Raw genomic sequence first — 25,619 nt, 5'->3', positions numbered from 1 at the left:
AATATAATATATTATTTTTTAATTTTTATAATCCGTCCAACTTTAATATTTAATATTGCTGACAAATTAATTAATGAATCAAATATATTTAAATATTATTTTTTTGTTAAATTGAATTTTATATCCACTATTTTCAATATTAATCAATAGAAAGAAAGGAAAATGACATTTTTAAATTATTTAAAGAAAATAAAAAATATAGACTATAATTTTTGTTTCAAAATTTTGATTCTCAACAATGATTGGTTGAGAACTAAAAATGCTTTTAAAAAAAGGAATGACAACTGTCCAAATAAGTAAATACTGAACAGGTCAATACATTATACATCCAGAACTAACTGAACATGCATCAAACACAGAACGTAAAATATCTTCAAATAACCACTAAACGTCTAGACTCCAGATACTCCTAACAGATTATACATGTCATAAAATATACTCCACTTAATATATACAAACAATGAGATATTTTTTAACAATTCTATGCAATGATGTTACTCTTGCTATGTTCCTCCATTGGACAAGAATAAAGAATGACAGGCGAATCATACGACCAATCTTAAATCGCACACATTAAGTAACATATTAAATCTAAAGAATATTAGTCAATTCAGACTGTTTAACACTTTTAAGCCTAGAAGTGTATTCTTAGTGTGACCACATACATTAAACAACATATTAAGCCTAAAAAATATCAGTCAATTCTAAGTGTTTAACACTTTTAAGTTGAAAGTGTAAGCTTAGCGTGCGTGGTTTCATACTACAGTGTTAACTATCCAAAAAAGTACATTTGTTGGAACATGAAAAAACGCCTGAATGCACATGCTTTCGTGAAAGGACAGGAAACAAAATTTTTAAGACCTGCTACCATGTTCTTGAATTTATTCGCAACACTGCAGCTTTATTGTTTTAAATCCAATACTATCAATAGTTTAATGAATAATTTACGCTCATATTGGAAGCAATAGTTACAGTCTACAAATAGAACTTAAATACGCTGCATGAAACATGATTAAGAGATCAGAATCCCATGCATGTGTCATTTGGACATAGATGCCGGTACTCAAAATTGTCACTTTAAGAGCGTCTGCTGAAACTTCTCTGCAACAGATTAACCTTGTCCTTAAATTGCTTCCAATATATTATATAATTTGAAACAAAGACTACAATGAGTTTTCACAGGCATAAAAAGCCAAAACTCTGGTCTTGAACCTACGCTGCTAATCGGATAACTTAAGCAAGCAGGAAATTGGCTGCTGCTTCAGATATCCTTAAAAAATTAAAACAATACAAAAACTCCAACTCCAAATCAGGTAGAAACCTTTGTGCCGTCTGCTGGTTCACTATGCTCAGAAACCTCTGCACCTTCAGTTTGTATTGCCTCCACGACACCAACCTCAGCAGGGCGAATAATTCTGTCATGGAGAATATAGCCAGGCTGCACATGAACCAAAAGATAAATAGCATTAAGAACCCTAGCAACGCAAAGGAAATCCAAGTCTTTAATCTAGTCCCAATGAGGAACACCTTTGTTTTAGTTTCTGTCATTTACATTCAACAGCCCATTTTTTAATTTCCTAGCATCCATTATCTTTGCTCTCCTCTCTTTGTGATTGAGACTACTAAATACATCCATTTCTTGAGAATTGTTTAGATAGATGTAATTCAGATATGTATGCTAGTAAATCATAAATTTCCACAAAGTAACTCTATACTAAATCTTAAATTACCATCTATCCTGATATTCATAATTAATAACTACTCAACTGTAAAAACAATTTAATTCATATCAAATACTACCTTATTTCTTCTCCTTACATGCATTAAGACACCCTTACACGCCATAGTTGCGAAGGCCCACATAAATCTATGCATACAAAATTAGAATTTTAAATATTAAGTAGTCACTTTTCTCCTTGTTCAAACCACTTTTAAATATGAAGTGCCGACATTAATGGTAGAGTCTTCTTATGCACAAAAAATGGCACCCTCTTTTAAACTTAGCACTCCGTGAAACTGCACAGTAGTATAACTTATCAATCTCTTATGTCTCCCATTAGACTTCACCCATAGGCCATGTAAAAGACATAAGTAATTATTAATATGGGAAAAATAATCAATAATGGATAGTTACTGTAGCAAACTGCTGAACACAAGTTTCCAAACCATGTCAAATTTCAGGAAAGACACACGAAGTATGCAAACTCCAGATGAATACAAATGCTAGGCCAAAAGAGCAACGGCACACAGCACGGCTATGTAGGCTCACATTTAGGCGTGACCTCTTATAATTTGTGAGACATTTGTGCTCCCACCTTTGATGAATAATGCACACAAGTTCTCTGTTATGTTCTGCATCACTTGACACTAGCCAAAGATATATTTTGAAATTCAAATGATGCCTTCACCCTACTTGTAACCAGTATTGATTTGCACAAAAATAAATACCCAACTCTTTGAATCAAGAGGCTGTCATCAGCATGTATGAATTTAGTTCTTGATTGCTATTGCCTGCATTGGCAATGTGATAACTTTTTACACGTCTATGGTGTAGCTAGGCTCCAGTTGAGCTTCTTTTCCTTCTACCGCAACAATTTGAACAACTTGTACTCGATTTTACTACCAGAGGCTTTATGCAATTGCTGGAAGATTCTCCATGAAACAGATTGATTAATTGCATGGTATAGAAGTTCCTTCATTGTCTTTAGATATGTCATATAAATAACCCAAAAAAATGTAAGAAAAAACTTTCACTGAGTATTCTGATCAGAACACTCCTTCAGCCTGCCTCCATCCTTCTTTTACCTTAAACTACTGCTACACCCATGGACAAATTATAATAACAAGATCTACATGATAAATGATGGACACAATCACACAGAAAATTATATCATACAGGAATATTTTGAAAATTGATTTCATTGACTTACTTTTCCTATGAACTAACTTCTCAAACACCTGTATGGGAATTAAGTTTTAACTATCTCCTAACTAACATACCAACATAAACTTACCCACATATTAATAAAATACTTAACACAACTACAAACTCTAAGGGGGTGTCTCAAAAGGAGAAGCATGCACCAGTACACAAATATAAATAAAAAATAACACCATAACTTTGGATCACAAAACCCAACAAACACAACAGTCAATGAACAAAAATGATCTCTGCAAACCATCCACCAACAATGTTGCTTTTTAATTTTGGCCTGGCTTTTCAGCATTAGATAGCCTCTAAACTACCGAACCACATTGCTAGTGATCTTCTGAAATAAGACCTCATACACACACTTGAACATGGTACGGTGAGATGCAAATCTAGTTACTCCCATTTTCAAAATAAATATTTCCTATACACTGATTCAAAATGTACATGGTTCATTATCAATTTCAAATGCTTCTTTAACCCAATCAATGCCTCCAATTTTCCTTCCCATGTTGTTCTGGCTGCCCAATTGAAGAAAACAAAGCTATGGTGAGTTGGTGACAATCACAAGAAAAAAACCTACCTGATGCACTTCAAACTCTTGCCTGCCCAAAACCAGAATATTCATTGAATTTGTCATAACATTGTAAACCAAAAAATAGAGGGTGAGTTCATGTTCTTTTGCTTCAAGCAGTGAAGCACGATAGGTGTTGAAGCGCATCAGTATTTATGTTATTTTAGGAGGAATAAGATTATGATTATAAGCATCCTCGGGTCATCCACAAGATGTCAAGTCTGAATCTCCACCATCCATGATTTGACTAGTAGAAACATTGGAGGGGCTCATAAAATTCATAGATCACTTGTTGGGCTACCAGCATCCAAAATTAACATACACTCTTGTATTGCAACTCCTACCTTCCTGACAGATAAAAGGCACCATCAAGGGAAGGCTAATATTTGCTAAACTTCCAAGAATATGTGTGTGCAGAATCTCTTTTAATAACTGAATACAGGGATCGGTTCAAAAGAGAGAATGAAGAAATGTGGCACAAAACCAAAAACTTCGAAAGAACTGAATAAATCCCTTTCCCACCCACAATTTTTCAGCAATTTTCCTAGCTATACAAGACTTAAATTCTTTTATTATTTTTAGTTTTTAACAGTGTTTTGCATGTTATTTAATTATGTCATTAATTTAAGTAGTTTTTAATATGCCAAGATTTTGCAAAGTCTCAAGAACCAGGTCCAAGTCAAAATTTTGGCATGCCAACTCTGAGTTTTTGATCCATGGATTTGAACATCATACGAGGAGGTTCTAATGGTTAAATATAAAAGAATTCACAAAGGGAAATCCAAAGTCACCTACAAGTAAAGTATTATGGAAAAGAAAACCTTTATGAACATTGAAGACCCTGATCTCATGGTCAATGAAAAATGGTTCTCACTACTTGTGTAAACACTTGGTTAGTTTACATGCGATTCCAAGTTCCAACCCAGGTGCACATTGTTCTAACAATTAAATAGTCACCCAGGTGCACATTGTTCTAGCAATTAAATAGTCTTATGTACTACTATATGGCATCCCAAAATGGGTAGCAGAACTAAATAAAACTAGTACACCAAAATTGTCTAAGACTTGTCATATAGTCATAAATAATATAACACTAACATCTATGCCACTGATAATCATTTATGTCCGAACCAATTACTCTCACCCTCCCAAAGACAATTCCTTCATACTATAAATCAAAGAAAAGATATCTTATGGGACAAACCTTTAAGACTGCACCCACAGTGCCAGCTTCCTTACTTGCATCTGGAAGTTGAAATACAGCCATATGCCTATGAGGATCAAATTGCTCATTTATTGGGTCAAACTTCTCAATTCCATATTTTTTGAACACCTGCAGCCCATATCAATATTATTAGAATAAGCCTCTGCCATAAAACCTTACTATTTCAAATCTTAAAAATGTTTAGCTTGCCAAACTTCCTGAAACAATTAATATATGTTGACTTTAGAACCTAAGAAAGTAAAGGCCAGGAAAATTAGGTTACATCAGATAGTTGTTTTTCTGTCATCTCCACTCCTTCCAAGAGTGTTTTCAGGAGTGCTGCTGCACCATTTGAATCTTTTGAGGCGTCTAACTTGCTAAAGCTTTCCTTTGCAACAGATGAAGCTCTTCCCAAATTATCTGCAACATCTAACAAGCTCTTGGCAAAGCTCTGCAATGCAATATATAATAAGAATACATCAGCAGTAGATATCAGTTTACCATATCAACAAAGAATACAGAAACAGTAGGTTGCAATTTACCATATCTATAATCTTTTATCAGTAAAACTCATTGAAAATACAGACTAAATCAAAACATTCCATATGTTAAGTCTAAAATACTAACTCTTCATTAAGTATATACCTAAGAATTGACAAGAATAGACACCTGTATTGCAAACTTTTTTGAGTTCTCCGCATCACGCCTTGTTCTATCCATGACATTCTCAACTTCTGCATAACTCCGAAGAACCTTCTCCTGCATTGACTGAATTTCTTTGTGCTTAACCTTCAATAGTTCTTCTTTCTCCTCTACAAGCCGAATCAAATCCTCTGTAGAAAATTCCTTCTCTTCATCTGATTCTGATTCTGACACTGACTCATTTTTCTTCACATTATTCTTGAGCTCTGGCTGTGCTCTCTTCACAGCTTCCCCTTTTCCTACTGAGTCTGGTTGCTTTTGACAAACAGGCTCACCAGGTTCCTCCCCTTTATTCCCCAATGAACTCTCTGTGGATGAATCTGTATTTGATTCCTTTTGTGACAAATCTTGTGATGTAACAGAGGAGAATAGAGACAATTTCTGAGTTAAAAAAGGAAGCTGGGGTCGAGAAAAGGCTTGAACTGTTTCACAGGAACCCAACAGCAACTGCACATGAAATTTGATTTTGGTAGACATGAATAGAAAATAAAAAAGCATGGCATAAACCCATATTGCTTAATAATTTCCTATTCTGGTTTGAATTGTTGCAGATATCAAGCTAAATGGTTTAGCTTGAAGAAAATTCAAAAGTAATTGCTATATCCATGACATGAGTATGTTGACCACCATATCTGAACCTCAAATACAAACATTATTTCTAGTTATATGGTTATTATATCCTGCCCAATCTAGTATCTAAATTTTCCAAGATAATGAAGAAATTTAAGCCTAGTAAGCATTGTAACTTCTAAGCGCACACTTTTCAGAAGAAAAACATCATCTATCTGAGATTCCCACACTTCTGTTTGATGTAATTGAAAAGCAGGGATGACAATGCTTTCAAACTCAATAAGATGAAATAAGTCCCTATAAATATCATCGATAAGCAAGGCAATTAAAAATAATTGACTCTCAAAAGGCTTATTTAAGAAAAATAAAATCACCATTGTAGCAATAATCTTGGTTGGAAAATCATCTCTATATGTGCAAAAGCTTAAAACACAACATTACTGCAACATACAACCAATATACCATCGCACTATTTTTTATCAACTCTATCAAAACAGAAAGTTCTATCAAACATAACTGTAGAAAATGCACATGACTGCAATCTTCTAATTTATTGCAAATGTAAACAAAGAAAACTCATCTTAATCAAACTCTAAAGGCTGATTTTACAATGGATGAGCACTTGAGGCATTAAGACCATTGTCTGCAATTATTTATCTTAATGCTCACAAATCAGCGTTTGAACATTGGGATGGCTTTTTGTCCCACAGTCATATAGGGTTTCATTGCCTGGATCATTAGAACCTGCAGCATATCTTCACACCATATTATTACTGATGCAATACATTGTTGTTGATTTATGGACTTTGAAAGACTCTTTCCATCTCCTTAACCTTTGTTATTGCATCGACTTCAAGAGTTAGATTCTCTTAAAAGGCACTTTATGTACTTAGAAATCAGGACTACATATTATACACTGGCACAATTAATCCAGCGATTCCAGCCATTTTGTGAAAGGCTATTCAAAGCACAATTGAGGTGAAATAGGGATGCCCTTGTAATGTCCCCTTTCTAGGAGACAGGCAGATGACAGGTAGCTGACCTATTAGTCGAGTTTCCGTAGATCAACAGTTTGGATAGGGGACTCAATTGGAGGCTTATGGAGCATTGCAAGGGCTTTGCGAGCAGTTTGTGACAATTTCCTAGATTTTAGGAGGGGTCTCTATTTTTTAGGGGTTGACTGGGAGTTGACTAGGACGCATCAAAGGACCTCCAGGATCATTCTGGGAACTTTGATGGCAGTTCCTACTTTTTAGGGAGGATCCCTATTTTTTAGGGGGAACTATCAGTTGGCCTGCAGGACTCAAGCATCTTCCATGATCAGGTAGCTTCAGTCAGATTTCAGTTCTGAATCCAGATGAGCATTTTATGAATTAATTGGGAAATATTTAATATTTCCTAAGTTGGGTTTAAATAAATAATAAAAAAGTGAATTATTATAATCACTTTATACATTATAATAAATTATAATAAAGTGGGCCCTTGGCACACTTCCCTAGGCACCAAAGTGTTAAGTTATTTTTATAATAAATGGCCCCTTTGCTAATGAATAATGAAGGCTTCATGAAGTTCGAATTATTAGAGAATAAACTTGATTAAGTTTAATAAATTTAATATTTTGGAACCCTAATTTGGGTGTTGGGTTTTGAGAGGCATAAAAGAAGTTCTATGGTAGCTTTTGGCATTCTTTTCATTATATTTTTATTGAATCTTTTGAGATTTGGAGCTTTACAAATTAGAACAGTAGTAGATCATCTTTGGGAAACGAAAACTTCTCAGAGACAGGTGAACTTGGACAAAACCCCAAGTCACAGAACTGAGGAATTCATCCAAAATTCTCATTTGGGCTACAATAATCAGACTTTATCAGCAATTGCAGACCTGTAACAGCGAGAGAATCAGCTTTTGGAAGCAATCAAAGGCAGCCATAACCTTTTCCAACACCTATGTGGCCTCACCTAGCCAGCCGTACCACTTTGGAGGGTGCTGGGATATCAAATAATTCATATATAAGTGATTAGGGTTGAAATAAGGAGGGAAATTCATTGTCAGCATTACCAATCAGCAAATAAAGTGATTTATCAGACTTATCCAGCCATGTGTGATTGATATGAGCAATTCTTTGAGGAAAATTTGGCAAATTCAATGATCTTGCCTAGGAGCCTAGAGGAATCAAATAGTAGATTCGTCATTTCTTCCAATAATTGTTTTTGATAATTATAGTAGAAGCAAATAAACCTCATTGGAGGCATTAGTTCTACTTGGACGCCATTATTTTGCAGTAGATCAGAATTCATCCAATAAAACACTCACTTCCAAGCTAGGCGCTGGAGTCTTGGTATGGTGTTTGTCCTCCTGATGAAATAAATCTTTCAAAATTGCAATAATTATTGTGCTGTTATAAAAATCAGATTTTGAAATTGTTTATCAGTCATTTATTTTCTTATGTTTGCATTCAAAATCATTCATTCATTGAAAACAAAACAAGCATTAACCCAAACCAAATTCTTAGAAACAAACGCAAGTCAAACATCCCCTAAAACTCCAATGAGCAAGTGGAAAAATCAGAAATTTTCAATTCAGGGCAGAAAAGGTATCTTACATTGGCATGAGAGCCAAAATCTTGCTAGCCTGTGGGATGTTGCAGTTGTTTACAAAATAGAGAAATACACATATATGTATAATTGACCACATTTCAAATTAATAAAATTATGTAACCCATTTAATTTGTTTACACCTTAACTAATCTTATTAATGAAAGGATGCATCCATTGCCAAAACCGTCGCTGAAAGGACACCACGCTTTCAAAAGAGGGTCGCGTGTGTTCTTGAAGGTATTAAACACGCCACCAAGGGAAGCACGGTGGAAGAGGAGGTGGCAAAAAGGCTGGAAACCAGGCGGAAGCGGCAAACAGGTAACATTATTACTTAGCCAAAATATTAATTTAGTTGCATTACGATGTTGGATCCACCAATAGACTGGTCTGTGAACGGATTAGGATGATGTAGTGTGGAGGGAGATGTTGCCGGTTCTTCCCAGTGATGAAGAACCAGCGACTAGTCATGTAGAGCGCCCCTCCCCATCGTTCGTAGTCTGGTACGCCCCCAGGCCAGTCCGTCGGGGCAGCACAGTGTGTCTGTGTTTATCATTCATTATAAATGTTACTCATAAGCAAATGGTATGCAATTTGATTCTCTGTAACATCACTTGTAATCAGATGTGACTGAACATAAATCCAGGAAGCGTATAGATAAATTGCTAATCAATTATAAATTTGAATCAATAAATAAACATTTTTTGCCACATGGATTAACCCAAATCTATAGCATGCTGAAGTATATCTCCCGCCAATATACAACCTGCACATCCCGGTTCAGTTGTAAGTCGTAAAATGTACTCTAGCAATAGACAAGGATAAACGTAGTCATCTGCAATAATGTGAATTAAGGAAAAGAACAATAATCAATGATAATTGTGTTTCTGAAATTAAGCTAAATATAATAAACTCCAATTAATAGAGTGAATAAAGGATAATTAAGTAACACACATTCTGAAACCGTTAATCTCTGTTTCCCATGGATATTTGATTTTTTTTCCTGTTGTTTCTTGTTTGTTAATACATTTGGAATAAGGGGATTCCAGCCAGGGGTATGTTGGTCCCATCCTCAGGTAACCCTAGGAGCCCTAAGAGACGGGATGGGTTTGGATGGGCAGCCCAGCAAACCTGGAGCATCCCTAGCATTCCTGAATGGGTCTATCTTTCATGTAACAATTATGTAATTAATTTACTATTATGGCTAACATAGATATATCTATTGCAATTCTTAATATGTTGCAAGGAACCCTAGATCCGATTTATTGCCCTGTTCAAACCCTTGGGGTAACAAATTTGACCCTAATCTCAAGCAGGCAGGCAGGTGTAGTGAAGGTACATTACAGTGGTATCAGAGCCTCCTTCTTGCCACCTTGTGGAAATAGTTGATGCAACAGAGCCAAAGAACCCGTAGGGCCTTAGAAAGATAAAGGAAAAAAGGGGCCAACAACATGAGTGAACGGGCTAGTAATGAACTTAGGGCCATCATTGAGCAAACTGCTCAAGCACTAAGGGAGCAAACTGAAAGAACCATGCAGGCCTTCATTGAACAGAATGAGAGGAACAACCAACTTGTCCTTCAGGGCCTCCAAAACATAAGTTACCATATTGCCAAAGAAGCCCAATCTAATCATTCTGAAAACCACCACCCCACCCCGTCAGAAGACACCATCTCAAGGCCCACTCGCCCTTCATTCCTACCTGTGGAGGTGCTAATAAGAGATGATAACCATGACAGACCCATGGAAGATGTAGATAAGATTCTTGCAGCCTACCATAGGTTGGATCCTGAACTACAAGATCTTCTAACCTTCAAAGACTATTGTGATGCCAAACTAAAGACACTTGGTCAAAATGAAAGATATCCTCCAGCCCACAAAGAACTTCAAAACAAACTCAGTAAGGCAACCCTCCCTAACTTTGATGGTGAGGGAAAGGTATCGGCTAGGTCATGGGTCCAAAAATTGGATACCTATCTATCCCTCAGCCCCATGACTCAATCCAATGCCATTAAATTTGCTCTACTTCATCTTTCCGGAGTTGCCCATGAGTGGTGGCACCATGGCCTCATCACCCAAGGACATCAACTTATAAACACATGATGAGTTCACCCAAAAGCTTATTAAAAGATTTGACCAAAAGAATCCCGAGTGGTACTTTTGCGAGCTCACCCAACTAAGGCAGCAGGGGACTATTGAAAATTATGACATAGAATTCCAGAAATTAGCAGTGCTGGTACCGGGTCTAACAACAGAAAGGCTTACTTACCTATTCATTGAAGGGCTGAGGGGATCAATCAAAAGCACAGTATGTGCACATGAACCCCAAACTTTAGATGAGGCTATACAAAAAGCTATGAAATTTGAGGAAAGCTCACCCAATGATAAGTCTAAATCCTTTGGCAACTCCTCCAAAACTCTATCCAAGGACAGTAAACACAACCAAGAAGAAGTTCTGAAGTCTTGTTCCTATTGCAAGAAGAGGAGAGAGAAGGGAAACATGTGCTCAGCCTTGGAGGACCTTAAGAAAAAAGGACTATGTTTCACATGCCTAAAACCTTATGAAGGAAGAAGCCACAAATGCGAAAGTCGGGCCTACAGGATGGAAGCCCCACCATATGAAGGTGAGGAAGAACCGCCCAACAAAAAAATGAGATTGGGGGAAGAAGATCAAGCCATAGTTGCCACCATCACCTATGCTGCTAAACGCAACCTATTCAGAATCAAGAGCTTGCTGAAAGCGAAAAAAGTAGTAACACTTGTGGACAGTGGAGCCTCCCATAACTTCATCGATGAAAGAATAGTCAAACAACACAAATTACCCATGCAATCATTCAAAGGGTTCGAAGCAACAACATCCACAGGCGCAAGGGTACAATGAACTAAGTTGGTACCTAAGTTGGAGTTCACGATAGGTGAACATCCGGTAAAGGAAGATCTGTATGTGGTACCACTGGACACAGATATCATATTAGGAACTCCATGGATTTATTCACTGGGATGTTTTATGTTCGATCTCCCAAATCAAATAATCAGATTTCAGCATGAAGGGAAGGAGGTTACTCTCAAAGGCTTACCTGATGGCATTCCAAAGGTGGTTTCATGTAAAAGAATGGAGCAGATTTTCAGAAAAAATCGTGGGGAATGGGTGGCCCAATGCATGATACTAGATAAGAGCAATACTCATGAGAAATCCATTCATATTGACATCCAACCCATCATGGAGAAGTATAAAAGAGTGTTTGGAGAAATTCCCCAAGGTTTACCTCCCAAACGGGGATTTGAACACACTAGAGAGTTGGAGGATGGAGCAAAACCAGCCATTACCACCCCTTGTCGCCACCCTAAAAAATATAAGGAAGAAATTGAGAAAACCATTAAGGAACTATTGGCTATCGGACACATCCAACCTAGCTCCAACCCTTTCCCATCATCGGTGATGCTTGTTAAAAAGAAAGATGGCACTCTAAGGATGTGCATGGATTACATGGCACTGAATAAGAAAACCATCAAAAATAGGTACCCAATCCCAATAATAGATGAATTGATAGATGAACTACATGGAGCTAGATATTTCTCCTGGATAGACCTTCGATCAGGATATCATCAAATCAGGATGAGGGAAGAGAACATTCCCAAAACAGCATTCCGGTGTCACTATGGACACTTTGAATTCTTGGTTCTACCCTTCAGTCTAACCAATGCACCAGCAACATTTCAGTCATGTATGAATCATATTTTCCGCAAGCAACTAAGACAATTTTTACTAGTCTTCTTTGATGACATTTTGATATAGAGCAAGACTTGGGAGGAGATCCTCAAACATATTGAGGAAACACTGAGGATCCTAGAGCAAGAATCGCTTTATGCCAAAGCTTCCAAATGCGAGTTTGGAATGGAGGAAATCTTATATCTAGGGCATAAGATTAATGTTGAAGGAGTTAGCGTGGATGAGGAGAAGATAGCCACTATCAAAGAATGGCCTAGACCTAAGTCCCTCACACAATTAAGGGGGTTCTTGGGGTTATGCAGTTACTACAAAAGATTTGTACGGGGGTTCTCCAAAGTACCATCCCCTCTCACCGACCTAACTAAGAAAGGGGCCTTCGCTTAGAGTGAGACAGCCCAAAGAGCTTTCGAAAGTCTAAAGGAAGCTATGAGCTCATGCCCCGTCCTAGCTATCCCTGATTTTTCCCTTCCTTTCGAACTGCAATGTGATGCCTCAGGAGAAGGGATTGGAGTTGTCCTTATGTAAAACAAACACCCTATAGCCTTCGAAAGCCGTAAGCTAACAAAAATAGAAAGGCATTACCCCGTCTATGATAAAGAGATGTTGGCCATCATGCATGCACTAGCCAAATTTCGCCAATACCTGGTTTGCACCAAGTTCCATGTAAAGACAGATCATAACAGCTTGAGATTCTTTTTAAATCAAAGGGATCTAAACGATAGACAACAAAAAGGGTCAGCAGGATACAAGCCTATGACCTTGATATTGAATACATTAAAGGAACGACCAATGTGGTCGCATATGCCTTATCAAGGAAGCCACAAATAAATACCATAACTTTTATAAATGCTGATTGGAAATATGATCTTTTGGCAGAGTATGCCAAAGATCCTTTTGCTAGTGAAATCTTAAGGGATCCATCAAACCATGCAAAATATAGAGTCGTGGAGGACCTTATCCTATATAAGGACAAGGTGTACTTAGTGCCCAACTCTAAACTAAAGGAAGTAATAGTTAAAGAATACCATGATAATCCGTTGGCAGGGCACCCAGGGTTCTACAAGACATAAACAAATCAGAGAACAATATTCTTGGAAAGGACTTAAGAGGGGAGTCCAAAAGTACGTACAAGAATGTACACAGTGCCAGAGGAACAAGGCGGAACTCAGCCACCCCGCCGGGTTGCTACAACCATTGCCCATTCCCGACCAGAAGTGGGAAAGCATTTCGATGGATTTTATCACCGGCCTACCCAAGGTCGAAGGAAAAGATTGTATTTACGTAGTAGTGGACCATCTCACTAAATATGCACACTTCTTTGCTATATTAAATAAATTCCAAGCATCCCAAGTAGCCGAAGTGTTTTTTAGGGGAATCTTCAGACTTCATGGGCTTCCCCAGAATATCATAAGCGACCGAGATAGCCGGTTTATGGGACAATTTTGGCAAGAAATCTTTAGGATGGTAGGTACTAGTCTCACCTCGAGCACTAGCTATCATCCCCAAACCGATGGACAAACCGTAATCGTCAACAAATGGATTGAAGTATATCTAAGAAATTATGTCACTGGGCAGTAGAAAGCTTGGACCAAATGGTTACATTTAGGGGAATACTGTTTTAATAATACACATCGTATGTCAATCCAAATGAGCCCATTCAAAGCACTTTATGGTTATGAACCCACCTCTTTTGGATCACTAATTACTCCAGAAAGTCAAGTGCCACGAGCAAGGGATTTTATTCAAGAAAGCATGGACATCCTAAGGACCCTAAAAGATCACATACATCAAGCCCAAAGTCAGCAAAAGATATACCATCGCAGTGAAAGATCATTTGAGGTAGGAGAATTAGTCTTCCTACGGTTGTAGCCTTACAAGCAGTCTTCGTTGAAATCTAGTGGGGCAGAGAAGCTGAAACCGCGATTCTATGGACCCTACCCAATCTCAAGGAAGGTTGGGGAGGTAGCATATGAACTCGAGCTTCCCCCAAGCAGCCGCATCCACAATGTATTCCATGTGTCTAGGTTAAAAAAAGCATTAGGACGGCAGATATCCCCATGCAAGGAGTTACCTCCGCTAGATGATGAGGGAAAGTTGACATTGGAACTAGAAGCCCTTTTGGACGTAAGAGAAAGGAAAATAAAGAATAAGAGCATTGTAAAATACCTGATCTTATGGAAAGGGTTACCAGAGGAGGACGCAACCTGGGAAGGTGAAGAGATCTTCAACCACCCAAATCTCCACATCGCTTGAGGACAAGCAACTTAAGGGGGGAGGACTGTCATATCCCCGTGTAGACAGCGGGATCATGAGAGGCAAAAACCTCATGAGAAATACACATATATGTATAATTGTCCACATTTCAGATTAATAAAATTATGTAACCCATTTAATTTGTTTACACCTTAACTAATCTTATTAATAAAAGGATGCATCCATTGCCAAAACCATTGTTGAAAGGACACCACGCTTTCAAAAGAGGGTCGCGTGTGTTCCTGAAGGTATTAAACACGCCACCAAGGGAAGCACGGTGGAAGAGGAGGAGCAAAAAGGCTAGAAACTAGGAGGAAGTGGCAAATAGGTAACATTATTACTTAGCCATAATATTAGTTTAGTTGCATTACGATGCTGGATCCACCAACGGACTGGTCTGTGAATGGATCAGGATGACGTAGTGTGGAGGGAGATGCTGTTGGTTCTTCCCAACGATGAAGAACCAACGACTAGTCATGTAGAGCGCCCCTCCCCATCGCTAGCAGTCTGATACGTCCCCAGGCCAGTCCGTCGGGGCAACACAGTGTGTCTATGTTTATTGTTCATTATAAATGTTACTCATAAGCAAATGGTATGCAATTCGATTCTCTGTAACATCACTTTTAATCAGATGTGACTGAACATAAATCCAGGAAGTGTATAGATAAATTGCTAATCAATTATAAATTTGAATCAATAAATAAACATTTTTTGCCACATGGATTAACCCAAATCTATAGCATGCTGAAGTATATCTCCCGCCAATATACAACCTGCACATCCCGGTTCAGTTGTAAGTCGTAAAATGTACTCTAGCAATAGACAAGGATAAACGTAGTCATTTGCAATAATGTGAATTAAGGAAAAGAACAGTAATCAATGATAATTGTGTTTCTGAAATTAAGCTAAATATAATAAACTCCAATTAACAGAGTGAATAAAGGATAATTAAGTAACACACATTCTGAAACCATTAATCTCTGTTTCCCGTGGATATTTGATTTTTTTTCCTGTTGTTTCTTGTTTGTTAATACATTCGGAATAAGGGGATTCCAGCCAGGGGTATGCTGGTCCCATCCTCAGGTAACCCTAGGAGCCCTAAGAGACGGGATGGGTTTGGATGGGCAGCCCAGCCAACCTGGAGCATCCCCAATGTTCCTAAATGGGTCTATCTTTCATGTAACAGTTATGTAATTAATTTACTATTATGGCTAACACAGATATATCTATTACAATTCTTAATATGTTGCAAGGAACCCTAGATCCGATTTATTGCCATGTTCAAACCCTTGGGGTAACAAATTTGACCCTAATCTCAGGCAAGCAGGTAGGTGCAGCGAAGGTACGTTACATATAACAAAATCAAAAGAGGAAGAATCTTCTAACATTTCAGGAGTATCAAAATTCGTCAAGGTTGACTATTCCTGTGAATGAGGAGGTTATCATAAATTTTCATGAATATTTAAGTAAACCTGAGGAGGTCAAGGATACCAAATCTTTTGACAGATATTACATATGAAAAAAACAATGGAAACAAATTTTGAATTAGAATCTCAATCAGAGTCAAAAGAAGGGGAAGTTCAAGAGGATATGAACAAGCAAGAAGCAACAATTATAGCCTCAAGTGGGGAACACATGGTTCATCATGGCAGCCACAAGGTAGAGGAAGATGCTTCCACGGAGTTTGTAAATTCTACTCTGATTGATCAACTACATGGGGATGTGGATTCCATCTATATTCCCTCGCATGAGACAGCTCTACGATTCATTGGTAATAAATCACCTTGTGATAATGTATGGTCATGTAGTGAGATAGATTTCACTTGTCTCATTCATATGCTTGCAATGGAAGATTGCTTGTTGAAGTCACATGAAGCATTTTGCTTTAGAGATTTGATTGTAGGGATTAGAAGATTGCCTAACCATAGGGTTTTACAATAAGATAAAGTTTGGTTTGTCATGATGATTTCACTATGTTTGTGGTTGGAGGCAAAGAGCACATTGGACATGCAGGTTTGGAATTGTAAGGCAGCATATGACTTTCAGCATCAAAGGTTAGAGCTTGTTGAAGCCAACAGGGACACTTTAAGGGACCATAATTTAGATTTCTTTAATGCAATTGTCATGCCCAAACTTTTGGGCAAAAACGGAACAACAATTTTTTTTTTTAAACAACATAAATACATTAAATAATCTATATTTAAAATGGAATAAATAAGTTTTGTCTTAACTAAGGGTTAACTTTGGGTTAAAAATCTTTTGGGAGTTTTTATTAATGGAATTTATTAAATGTATTATGTAAAGTTTTAATCTATGAGGTCATCATTGGCCAAATATTTAATAGTTGAAATTTAAATATCTAAGGGGATTTAAATTTGGCTTTAATATAAAATGAATTTATTAATCTAATAGTATATCTGATTTGGTTAACTTTATTAATTTAATTTAAAGGTGTTTTCACGTTTGCTCAATTAATTATTTTTAATACGAGTGAACATTATTTTTTATTTAAGTCTTGAGTTATTTAACACTTTTGAGATAATTAATATCTCTTGATTTATTTATAACAAGAAGCTGTAACCTAATTTCGGGTTAGGGTTAGAAAATAAGAAATTGGAAAGGGAGAATAAGAGTTAAGTTATAAGAATAAAACAAACCCTAGTTAGGGTTGTAAAAAGAATATATTAATATAATAAATACCAAGAAGGGGAATACCATTTCAAATTTTGAAATGGGAAAAATCCCATATAGCTAACTGTTAAGAAAGATTATTTCTACCATTGTTATTAGGTTAATATTTTAAAATGAAACCTATATCATAGGTAAATATATATATATATATATATTAAGTTAAATTTCTTTTGTAAAATTTTAATGTTGGAATCTATTAAAAAGTAAAATGTTTATTTTAACCTATAAGGTCAATATCGGCCGAATATTAAATAGTTGATATTTAATATCTAAAGGGAGATTAAATTTGACTTTAATGTGTGAAATGAGTTTTATTAAGCAAATATTATTTCGATTTGGTTAACTTAATTAGTCTAATTCAAAAGCTTTATTTTCTTTCGCTCTCTTAATTAATGTTAATACATTGAGCTTGGAGTAATATTGTTTTAATGGATTCAAGACTTATTTAAGTTATAAAAATACATTTTGGAAACTCAAATGGTATATATTAGCTGGAATAATTTAATGAAGGTTATCGAATGATTATTATTGATTTAGTGAGAGGATATTGTAGTGAAATAATATACTTTTCTAAAATAAGTTAATGGACTTGATCTTGCATACTTATTTAACCCTAGTGGAACCTTTTATTAAATAGTTTAATTATTCTAATAACGTTTGGAACTTTAATTTTATTTGCTCAATTAATTAATAATAATAGATTGAAATCGTGTTAATACTGAATTAATAGATTTAAGAATTAATTAAGTTATAAATGAAGAGATTATAATATCAATGATTGGGGGAAACTTGATATTTGATAAATAATTATTGATTCAAGAAATTGTATTAGTGTCATTAATAGTGGAAGTTGGAGTCATTTAAATATTGTATGGGATCAATAATAACCCATAATGTTATTAATAATTGGAGGATTAGCTTGGGCAAATTAATTAGTAAACCAATTTTAGTAACGACAATTATTGTAAATATTAAGTAAGTTAAAATTCTAGATCGTAACCAACTATTTAGGAGGTTGAAATTAATCTTAAGTCTCCTAATTAAATTAAATAAATTATCGCTCTCTTTAGACACCCATTTTAATATCAATTAAGATTTCGTTTGGAACAACTTGTTAAGTTGTCACATCTAATTAAGCATAGGTCACAAGTAATTAAGTGTTCAAAAAAAATAAAAAATAATAATTGTTGTGTTTTTTGCCCAAAAGTTTGGGCATGACAGCAATCAGCAATCCACTATTAACACATGAGCAATGCATTGAGGGCAGCTAAGTATGGGTCCATAAACACATGATAGAAGTTGAAAACGTTGTTTGCCCACCATCTGATTTCATGACAGCAAGTAAAGAAGAGCATGAGGTAAATGATCCAATCCATAGTTATGCTGATGATAGCTTGTTGGTACATGAGTTGGATAAGAAAGATGTTGAGGAAGAAGCTATAAACCAATCAGAACATTTGTTTCAGAAGTCACACTAGCTGGAAGGTCAATTGAGGTTAGATGAAGGTATAGATCCAATTGGTGCTTCTTTGGTTGGTCACAAAGGTGTCCCATCATTCATGGTGAAAGCTGTGAAAGAAGAGTTTGTAGCTTCAAGAAATTTGCAAGGTATGGCAGCCCATGGAGAGATTATTGATGAACATGATTCTGATTTTCTGAGTTTGACCAGCAGTTCTTTGTCATCATGTGGACCTTGCAGTGAGGCCATTCACAAGAGGTTTGATGAGTATTCAGATCACTCAAAGATTAATTAAGAACATGAAATTGACATGCATAGTGTTAAATTGGATTCTAAGGGCAATGATATTAATGCATCTACTAGTGTGATCATTGCTTCTCATATTGGCACCACTCCTACACATGTTGAAAAATTAGAAGTTAGCATACAAGGCTGGGAACAAAGGCCGTTGGTGTGGAAAGACTTGCATGATCATTGGGTGGTGTTTAATGATTCCGAAGAAAGCATGGAAGAGAAGCCCAAAATTCTGAATTTGGACAGCTGTAGTTTCTTTCCTCATTCCTGTGAGATTGCAGCTTTGACACATGGATTTATCAACGAAGAGGAGTCCACAAGCATTGGCACTCAAGGCACAAAGACTAAGCATGAAGTTTACAATGAAAGGGTGCTTGTGACAATTGAAGATTTGAAACAAAGGTATGACAATGATTCTGAGACTTATAACAGTAGCGAGGCATCCCATCTTTCTCAAAGATATTGCGGTCTTTGGCAAAGATGAAATCAATGATATGCAACCAACAATTGTTGGTACACAATGTACAAGCATGGGACATGATGATGTGAATGATACAATCCATCAGAAGTCGGATTTTGTGTACTTTGGAGCAGCTGATATAACTCAATCTCAAATGATGAATGATGATTGGCTAGAAAGGGCAAGGCAAGCCAAGTTATTGGCTCAACAAGCCAAGAACAATCTTCAACATGTTTGTGATGTTCACCATTCATTTGATGATGAGAGACATGATTTGCTTAATTCAGAATTTCCAGTTGAGGTATTGGATCATTCTCATGATGATGATAGTCGTTTGATTGATGACTCTCTTAGTGGGCCAGCCACTCAAGAGTTGTCTTGCTTGAGCATTGATGGACATATATTTTCTTTATGGGGTTGTCTCATGATTTTTTTGATATGGCAGCGAAATCCTTGTTGATCGGCAACTTCATATCACTTGATCTTTTATTGACTAGTCGCTGTCTTAGTTAGAACCATATGGCATATCCGGACTTTTCATTGTCTACATCAATTTCCCAGCAGTATGGGAGTGTTTGGTGGTATACCTTTGGGATAGAGTGTTGATGTCATAGCTAGGTCGGATCCCTTCTAGGGCCGACCTAGCACGTGTATGTGACTAATTGGCCCTTGGCCTTAGTCACGCCTTATATGCAATAATCTCAATGTAACTTGTAACATGTTGATGGGGTTGACCCTATATTGGGCACCAAACCTAAAGCATTATATTGTAATTAAATTAATCTTCTTGTAAGCCGACCTAGGGTGATTTGGGAGGCTAAGACACATATATATACAAAGCCTAAATCATTGTATCTACACACAATCAGCGAATGTATTCACTTATACAGCGATCTTACACCAGAAGTGATCAGCGAAGTACATCCTAAGGTCAGTGAATTTCATTCCAAGGGCAGCGAACCAATTCCAAGGGACAGCGAATCCATTCAGAGGCTGCAAACACTCCATTATCAGGGAATGGTGTTTACGATCTATCCTTCTTGATCAGCAGATGAGTACATTGTACTGATGTGCCCTAGTTCGGTTTCATCTGTTCTAAGTGCTTCAAGTATTGAAGTAGATTTGTAAAGATACCTACTGATTATTGCATAATAAGATCTGAGATTTATAGCTGGGTTTTTCACCTCCAAGAGGAAGGTTTTCCCAGGGTATTTTTGTTGTCCCTTGTGTTCATTGTTTTGATTTTCTGTCATTGCTATCTATATTGCTACAGTCTGATCCAAAATTATCATGGTACCAGAGCTAAGGTTGTCTCAGTGGTGATCAGACTTTGTAGCAGTGCTTGTACTTCACATTCTTCATGCCATTTCCGGCATTCAATATGGCGTATGGTCTGAAAGTTGAGGACAAACTTGAAGGAGCATCAAATTTCACCTCATGGAAATTCAGAATCCTTGTCACCCTCGAAGAAAATAATCTTTTGGAGTTTGTGCAAGGAGAGGATCAGTCTGTGCCTGAAGACAAAGATGAATTACTTTAGTTCAAGAAGAATGTTGTCAAAGCCAAGAAGATTCTGATTGACTCCGTGAAAGATCATCTTGTTCCTATCATCTCCAAGATGTCTTCAGCCAGGGATATGTTCAAGGCTTTGGAAGGCATGTATGAGATCAACAACACAAGTAGAGCACTTGCATTGAGGCAGCAAATTCATCAAGTCAAGATGGCAAAGGGAGAATCAGTCATCACCTACTTCATGAAGATTTCAGAATTAAGAGATCAACTCAACGCCATTGGAGATGAAGTTGTGGACAAGGATCTTGTCATGCTTGCATTAAATGGTCTTCCTCACTCTTGGGAGCCATTTATTCAAGGCATAAGTGGGAGATCCAAATTTCCCAAATTTGACCGTCGTCGTGATGATTGCATTCAAGAGGAATCAAGACTGGCTGCAAGAGGAATTATCAAAAGCTCCCATGGTGAAGACAATCATGTTCTTGCTGCTCAGTCCATCAAGAAGAAAGGAGGCTATTGGAAGAAGAACAATTTCAAGAGAAATAGAGACCAAAGGTCTGATCCAGCCCCTAATTCAAAGAAGAAGAAGAAGAAGAAAAAGGATCTTTCACACATCAAGTGTTTCAGGTGTGACAAGTTCGGTCACTATGCTAGGGACTGCTTATCTCACCCAAAGCAACAAGGAGCAAATATAAATGAAGTTTCAAGTCAGAATGATGTTGAAGACTTCCTCTTCATCTCTGCCTTGTCAAGCAATGTTCCTATAGACAGTCATACATAGTTGATTGATAGTGGAGCATCTAGACACATCAGTGGTTACCGGGAGCATCGTTCAGACTTGGTGGAGGAGTCCAACCTACATGTGATCATGGAGATGATGCACACTATTCTATAAGAGGTTTTGGTACTACTTCCCTTAACTTAGATTCTAGAAATTCTCTTCACCTCAGTGATAAATTGTTTGTGTCGGGAATCAAGAGGAACCTTATCTCCATATCAGCATTGGAAGATAAAGGTTATCAGATTGCATTTTCTGAGGCAAGAGTTCTTGCATGGCCTAAGAAGTCCAGCATCAAATCAGCTCGTGTCATTGGGAATCGGTATGAGAGCCTATATAAGCTTTCAGCTCGTCCAGTTCAAGCTCTCATTCATGAAGCACCTGAGTCAAGCGAGCTATGGCATAGAAGACTTGGACGTCTTCATTTCCGAGCCCTTCCTACCCTAGAGAAGATGGTTAAAGGCATGCCTAAACTTAGTCATATTCATGATGATACATGTAAAGGTTGTGCTATGGGTAAAAGCACTAAGAGTCCATTTTGTCAAAGTGAAAGTAGTTCTAAAGAGAAATTAGCTCTTGTGCATTCTGATTTATGTGGACCTATGTTTGTTGCTTCTGCATGTAGATTCTTGTATTATGTAATCTTCATAGATGACTACTATAGGAAAACGTGGATTTACTTTCTAAAGTCAAAAGAATATGATGAAGTCCTAGGTAGATTCAAAGAATTTAAGGCCTTAGCTGAAAATCTATGTGGGAAAAGAATTAAAGTTTTAAGGTCTGACAATGGAGGTGAATACACCTCGGGTAGTTTTCATGATTTTTGTATTGAGGCGGAAATCAAGAGGGAGTTTTGTGTTCCCTACAACCCTCAACAAAATGGGGTTGCAGAGAGAAAGGACAAATCTATAGTTGAAGCTGTGAAAGCTATGATTCATAATCAGGACCTGTAGACTTTTCTTTGGGCTGAAGCATCTTGAACAACAGTATACATTCAGAATAGATGCCCTCACCGTGTATTGAAGGATATGACTCCAGAAGAAGCATTTTTAGGGATCAAACTTGACATCAACCACTTGAGGATCTTTGGGAGTCCAGTATATACTCATGTACCCAAAGAGAAGAGAACCAAGTTGGGACCTTCGGGAAAGAGAGGAATTCTTGTGGGTTTCAGCGAAACCTCCAAAGCATTCAAAATCTACATTCCAGGTCAGAAGTATATTGAGGTTAGTAGAGATGTTACCTTTGAAGAAGATATTGCATTCAAAAGGTCCAAAATCTCAAGTATGGAGATTGACTATGAAGTTCATGATAACCCTCAAAACTTGGATATTGATCATGATACTGAGATTCAGAGGGAGTCTACAGAACCTGAAGAGCATGATGATCCAGTTGAGCCTATGGATCCTACTGATGGGACTAGAGATATTACTGTGAGCAAGAAGAGACCCCTTTGGACAAGAAAAACTGTACAAGAGGCAGAAAAGTTTGCAGCTCCAAGTGGCACATTCAGAGAAAGTAGAAGACCTCAGAAGTCCTCCAACTATGTTGCATTGATGTGCAACATCATTGGGGCTGAACCTTCCAGCATTGAAGAGGCCATGAACTAGCAAGCATGGAAGAATACTATGGATGAAAATATCACTCTATCATGTTTGGGATTGTGCCTAGACCCAACGATATGTCAGTTGTATCCTCCAAATGGAGGTTTAAAATTAAACATGCTACTGATGGAAGTATTGAGAAATACAAAGCTAGGTTTGTGGCTCGTGGCTTCTCTCAAAAGGAAGGCATAGATTATGAGGAAACCTTTGCCCCTGTGGCTTGATATACTTCTATGAAGACTATCATTGCTATTGTTGCAGCTAAGGGATGGAAATTACATTAGATGGATGTAAAGACAACTTTTCTCAATGAAATTATTGAAGAAGAGGTTTACATAGAGCAACTTGAAGGCTTCGTGATCCAAGAGAGACAGTCTCATTTATGCAGATTGAAGAAAGCATTATATGGCCTTAAGCAGGCTCCCAATGCTTGGTATGAAAGAATTGACAAGTACTTGGTAAGCTTAGGATTTTGTAAGAATGATGTTGATCCAAATATTTTCTTCAAGGTATTCAATGGTGAAATGTTAATTCTGGTTTTATATGTTGACGATTTATTTCTGACTGGAGAAGATCATCTCATTCTTAGATGTAAGAAAGAATTGACTTCAAAATTTGAAATGAAAGATCTAGGTCTCATGCATTTCTTTCTAGAGTTAGAAGTGTTAATCTTAGTGATCAAAATTAAGTAAACTCGGAAATTAATTTGAAATGCAAACACACATAACACAGAAGACACCAAATACCTTGGGAAAACCTCCCTCTTGGAGGAAAAACCCAGCATCAAAGATCCAAATCAAATCTTTTAATCATAGGTAGATTACATGTACAATATAGATCAGATTACTTATCTGATTGTGCTATCAATCTAGGGCAGATTCACAAAGACTTTGCCCAAATCAAATCAATGTATATGCTGCTGCAGGATATCAATTTCACTGTCTCAGAAGGGGCAGAATATCGGCGCTACATGGAGAGGAAGATCGCAGCAATATGAAGACACAAATTCACCCAGCAAGATTCCTAACAAATTCGCCCAATAATCAGACCAGATAGTAGTAGAATGGAGGCATAGATCGCTCACCAACTTTGCACAATGATACCCGAGTTCGCACAAACTGATTATTTGATTCAATGATCAGATTCGCTCAAGGTGACAACTTTGGATAATAGGAGGTTCAGTTCGCATAAGACAGATGAGATATTCGCTTGATGGATGACATGATTGATGTCTAAGATGAATCTTGTTTATATAAAAGATTCATCCTCATAATTTACCCAAGTCGGCTGGGCAAGATTGCCGCGCTTTTACATATTCAAATTACATTTTACAATCTGCCTTTAGCACCCAATTTGGGGCTTACATTAATTTTACAAGTTACAATATTGTTCAATTTGGGCCTAGCCCAATAGTACATGTAATCGCTCAAGTTATTACAATATATTTCAATTTTAATTGCCACTAGGCAACATTAAAATTTAATCAAGTATAATCCAAACTAGCTATCTATTTTCAACAAGTATGGCAAAGACCTAATGAGATTATTTTATGTCAAGGAAAATATACCATTGATATTTTGAAGAGGTTTGGAATGTTAGATTGTAAATCTATGTCTACTCCTATGGAATCTAACTTGAAGAAGTTGATTGAATCTGCAGCTAGTTCAAATCTTGTGGATCGTACTAAGTATCGACAGTTGATTGGATCCTTGATGTATCTAGTTAACACTAGACCTGATATTTGCTATGCAGTGAGTGCTCTTAGTCAGTTTATGTGTGAACCTAGACTGATTCATCTAGTTGCAGCCAAGCATATCTTGAGATACTTGCGTGGCACAGTTGGATATGGGTTGAAGTACTCTTCCAACACAGTACTGAACTTGGCAGGTTATTCTGATTCTGATTGAGCAAGAAGTGTCATTGATTGTAAGAGCACTTCTGGAGTTTGCTTCAGCTTGGGATCAGCTATGATTTCCTAGTGTAGCAGGAAACAGTCTTCAGTGGCATTAAGTACTGCAAAAGCAGAATACATTGCAGCATGTGTGGCAGTTAGAGAGGCAGTGTGGCTTCGAAAACTCCTTGCAAGATTGTTTGGACAATCTTGGGAGCCTACAGTTATCCATAGTGATAACTAGGCTGTGTGAAGCTTTCAGCCAATCCAGTATTTCATGACAGAACAAAGCATGTGGAAATCCAGTATCACTATATCAGGGATATGGTGCAAAGGAATGTTGTTCAGCTGAAGTACATCAGCACTGATGAGCAA

General features: G+C 37.1%; 1 protein-coding gene across 2 annotated transcripts in view; it reads right to left on the bottom strand.

Moving 5' to 3' along the window:
• Nucleotides 1–931: 931 nt before the first annotated feature.
• The window catches only part of LOC131032386 (grpE protein homolog 2, mitochondrial), an 88,781-nt gene continuing 64,093 nt past the window's right edge, over nucleotides 932–25,619 (bottom strand). The window contains exons 2-5 of one of the 2 annotated variants that reach the window (XM_057963348.2): nucleotides 5,377–5,856; nucleotides 4,991–5,158; nucleotides 4,708–4,836; nucleotides 932–1,438 (exon numbers count right to left, since the gene is read on the bottom strand). In XM_057963348.2, the coding sequence (XP_057819331.1) occupies nucleotides 1,310–1,438; nucleotides 4,708–4,836; nucleotides 4,991–5,158; nucleotides 5,377–5,856 (906 nt within the window). In that variant the 3' untranslated portion in view covers nucleotides 932–1,309. The remainder of the gene's footprint in view (nucleotides 1,439–4,707; nucleotides 4,837–4,990; nucleotides 5,159–5,376; nucleotides 5,857–25,619) is intronic. The other variant, XM_057963349.2, reaches the window with a different exon arrangement.

This window comes from Cryptomeria japonica, chromosome 8 (assembly GCF_030272615.1).
Source record: "Cryptomeria japonica chromosome 8, Sugi_1.0, whole genome shotgun sequence".
Taxonomy (NCBI): Eukaryota; Viridiplantae; Streptophyta; class Pinopsida; order Cupressales; family Cupressaceae; genus Cryptomeria; species Cryptomeria japonica.
This window is presented reverse-complemented; position numbering and strand designations above follow the sequence as displayed.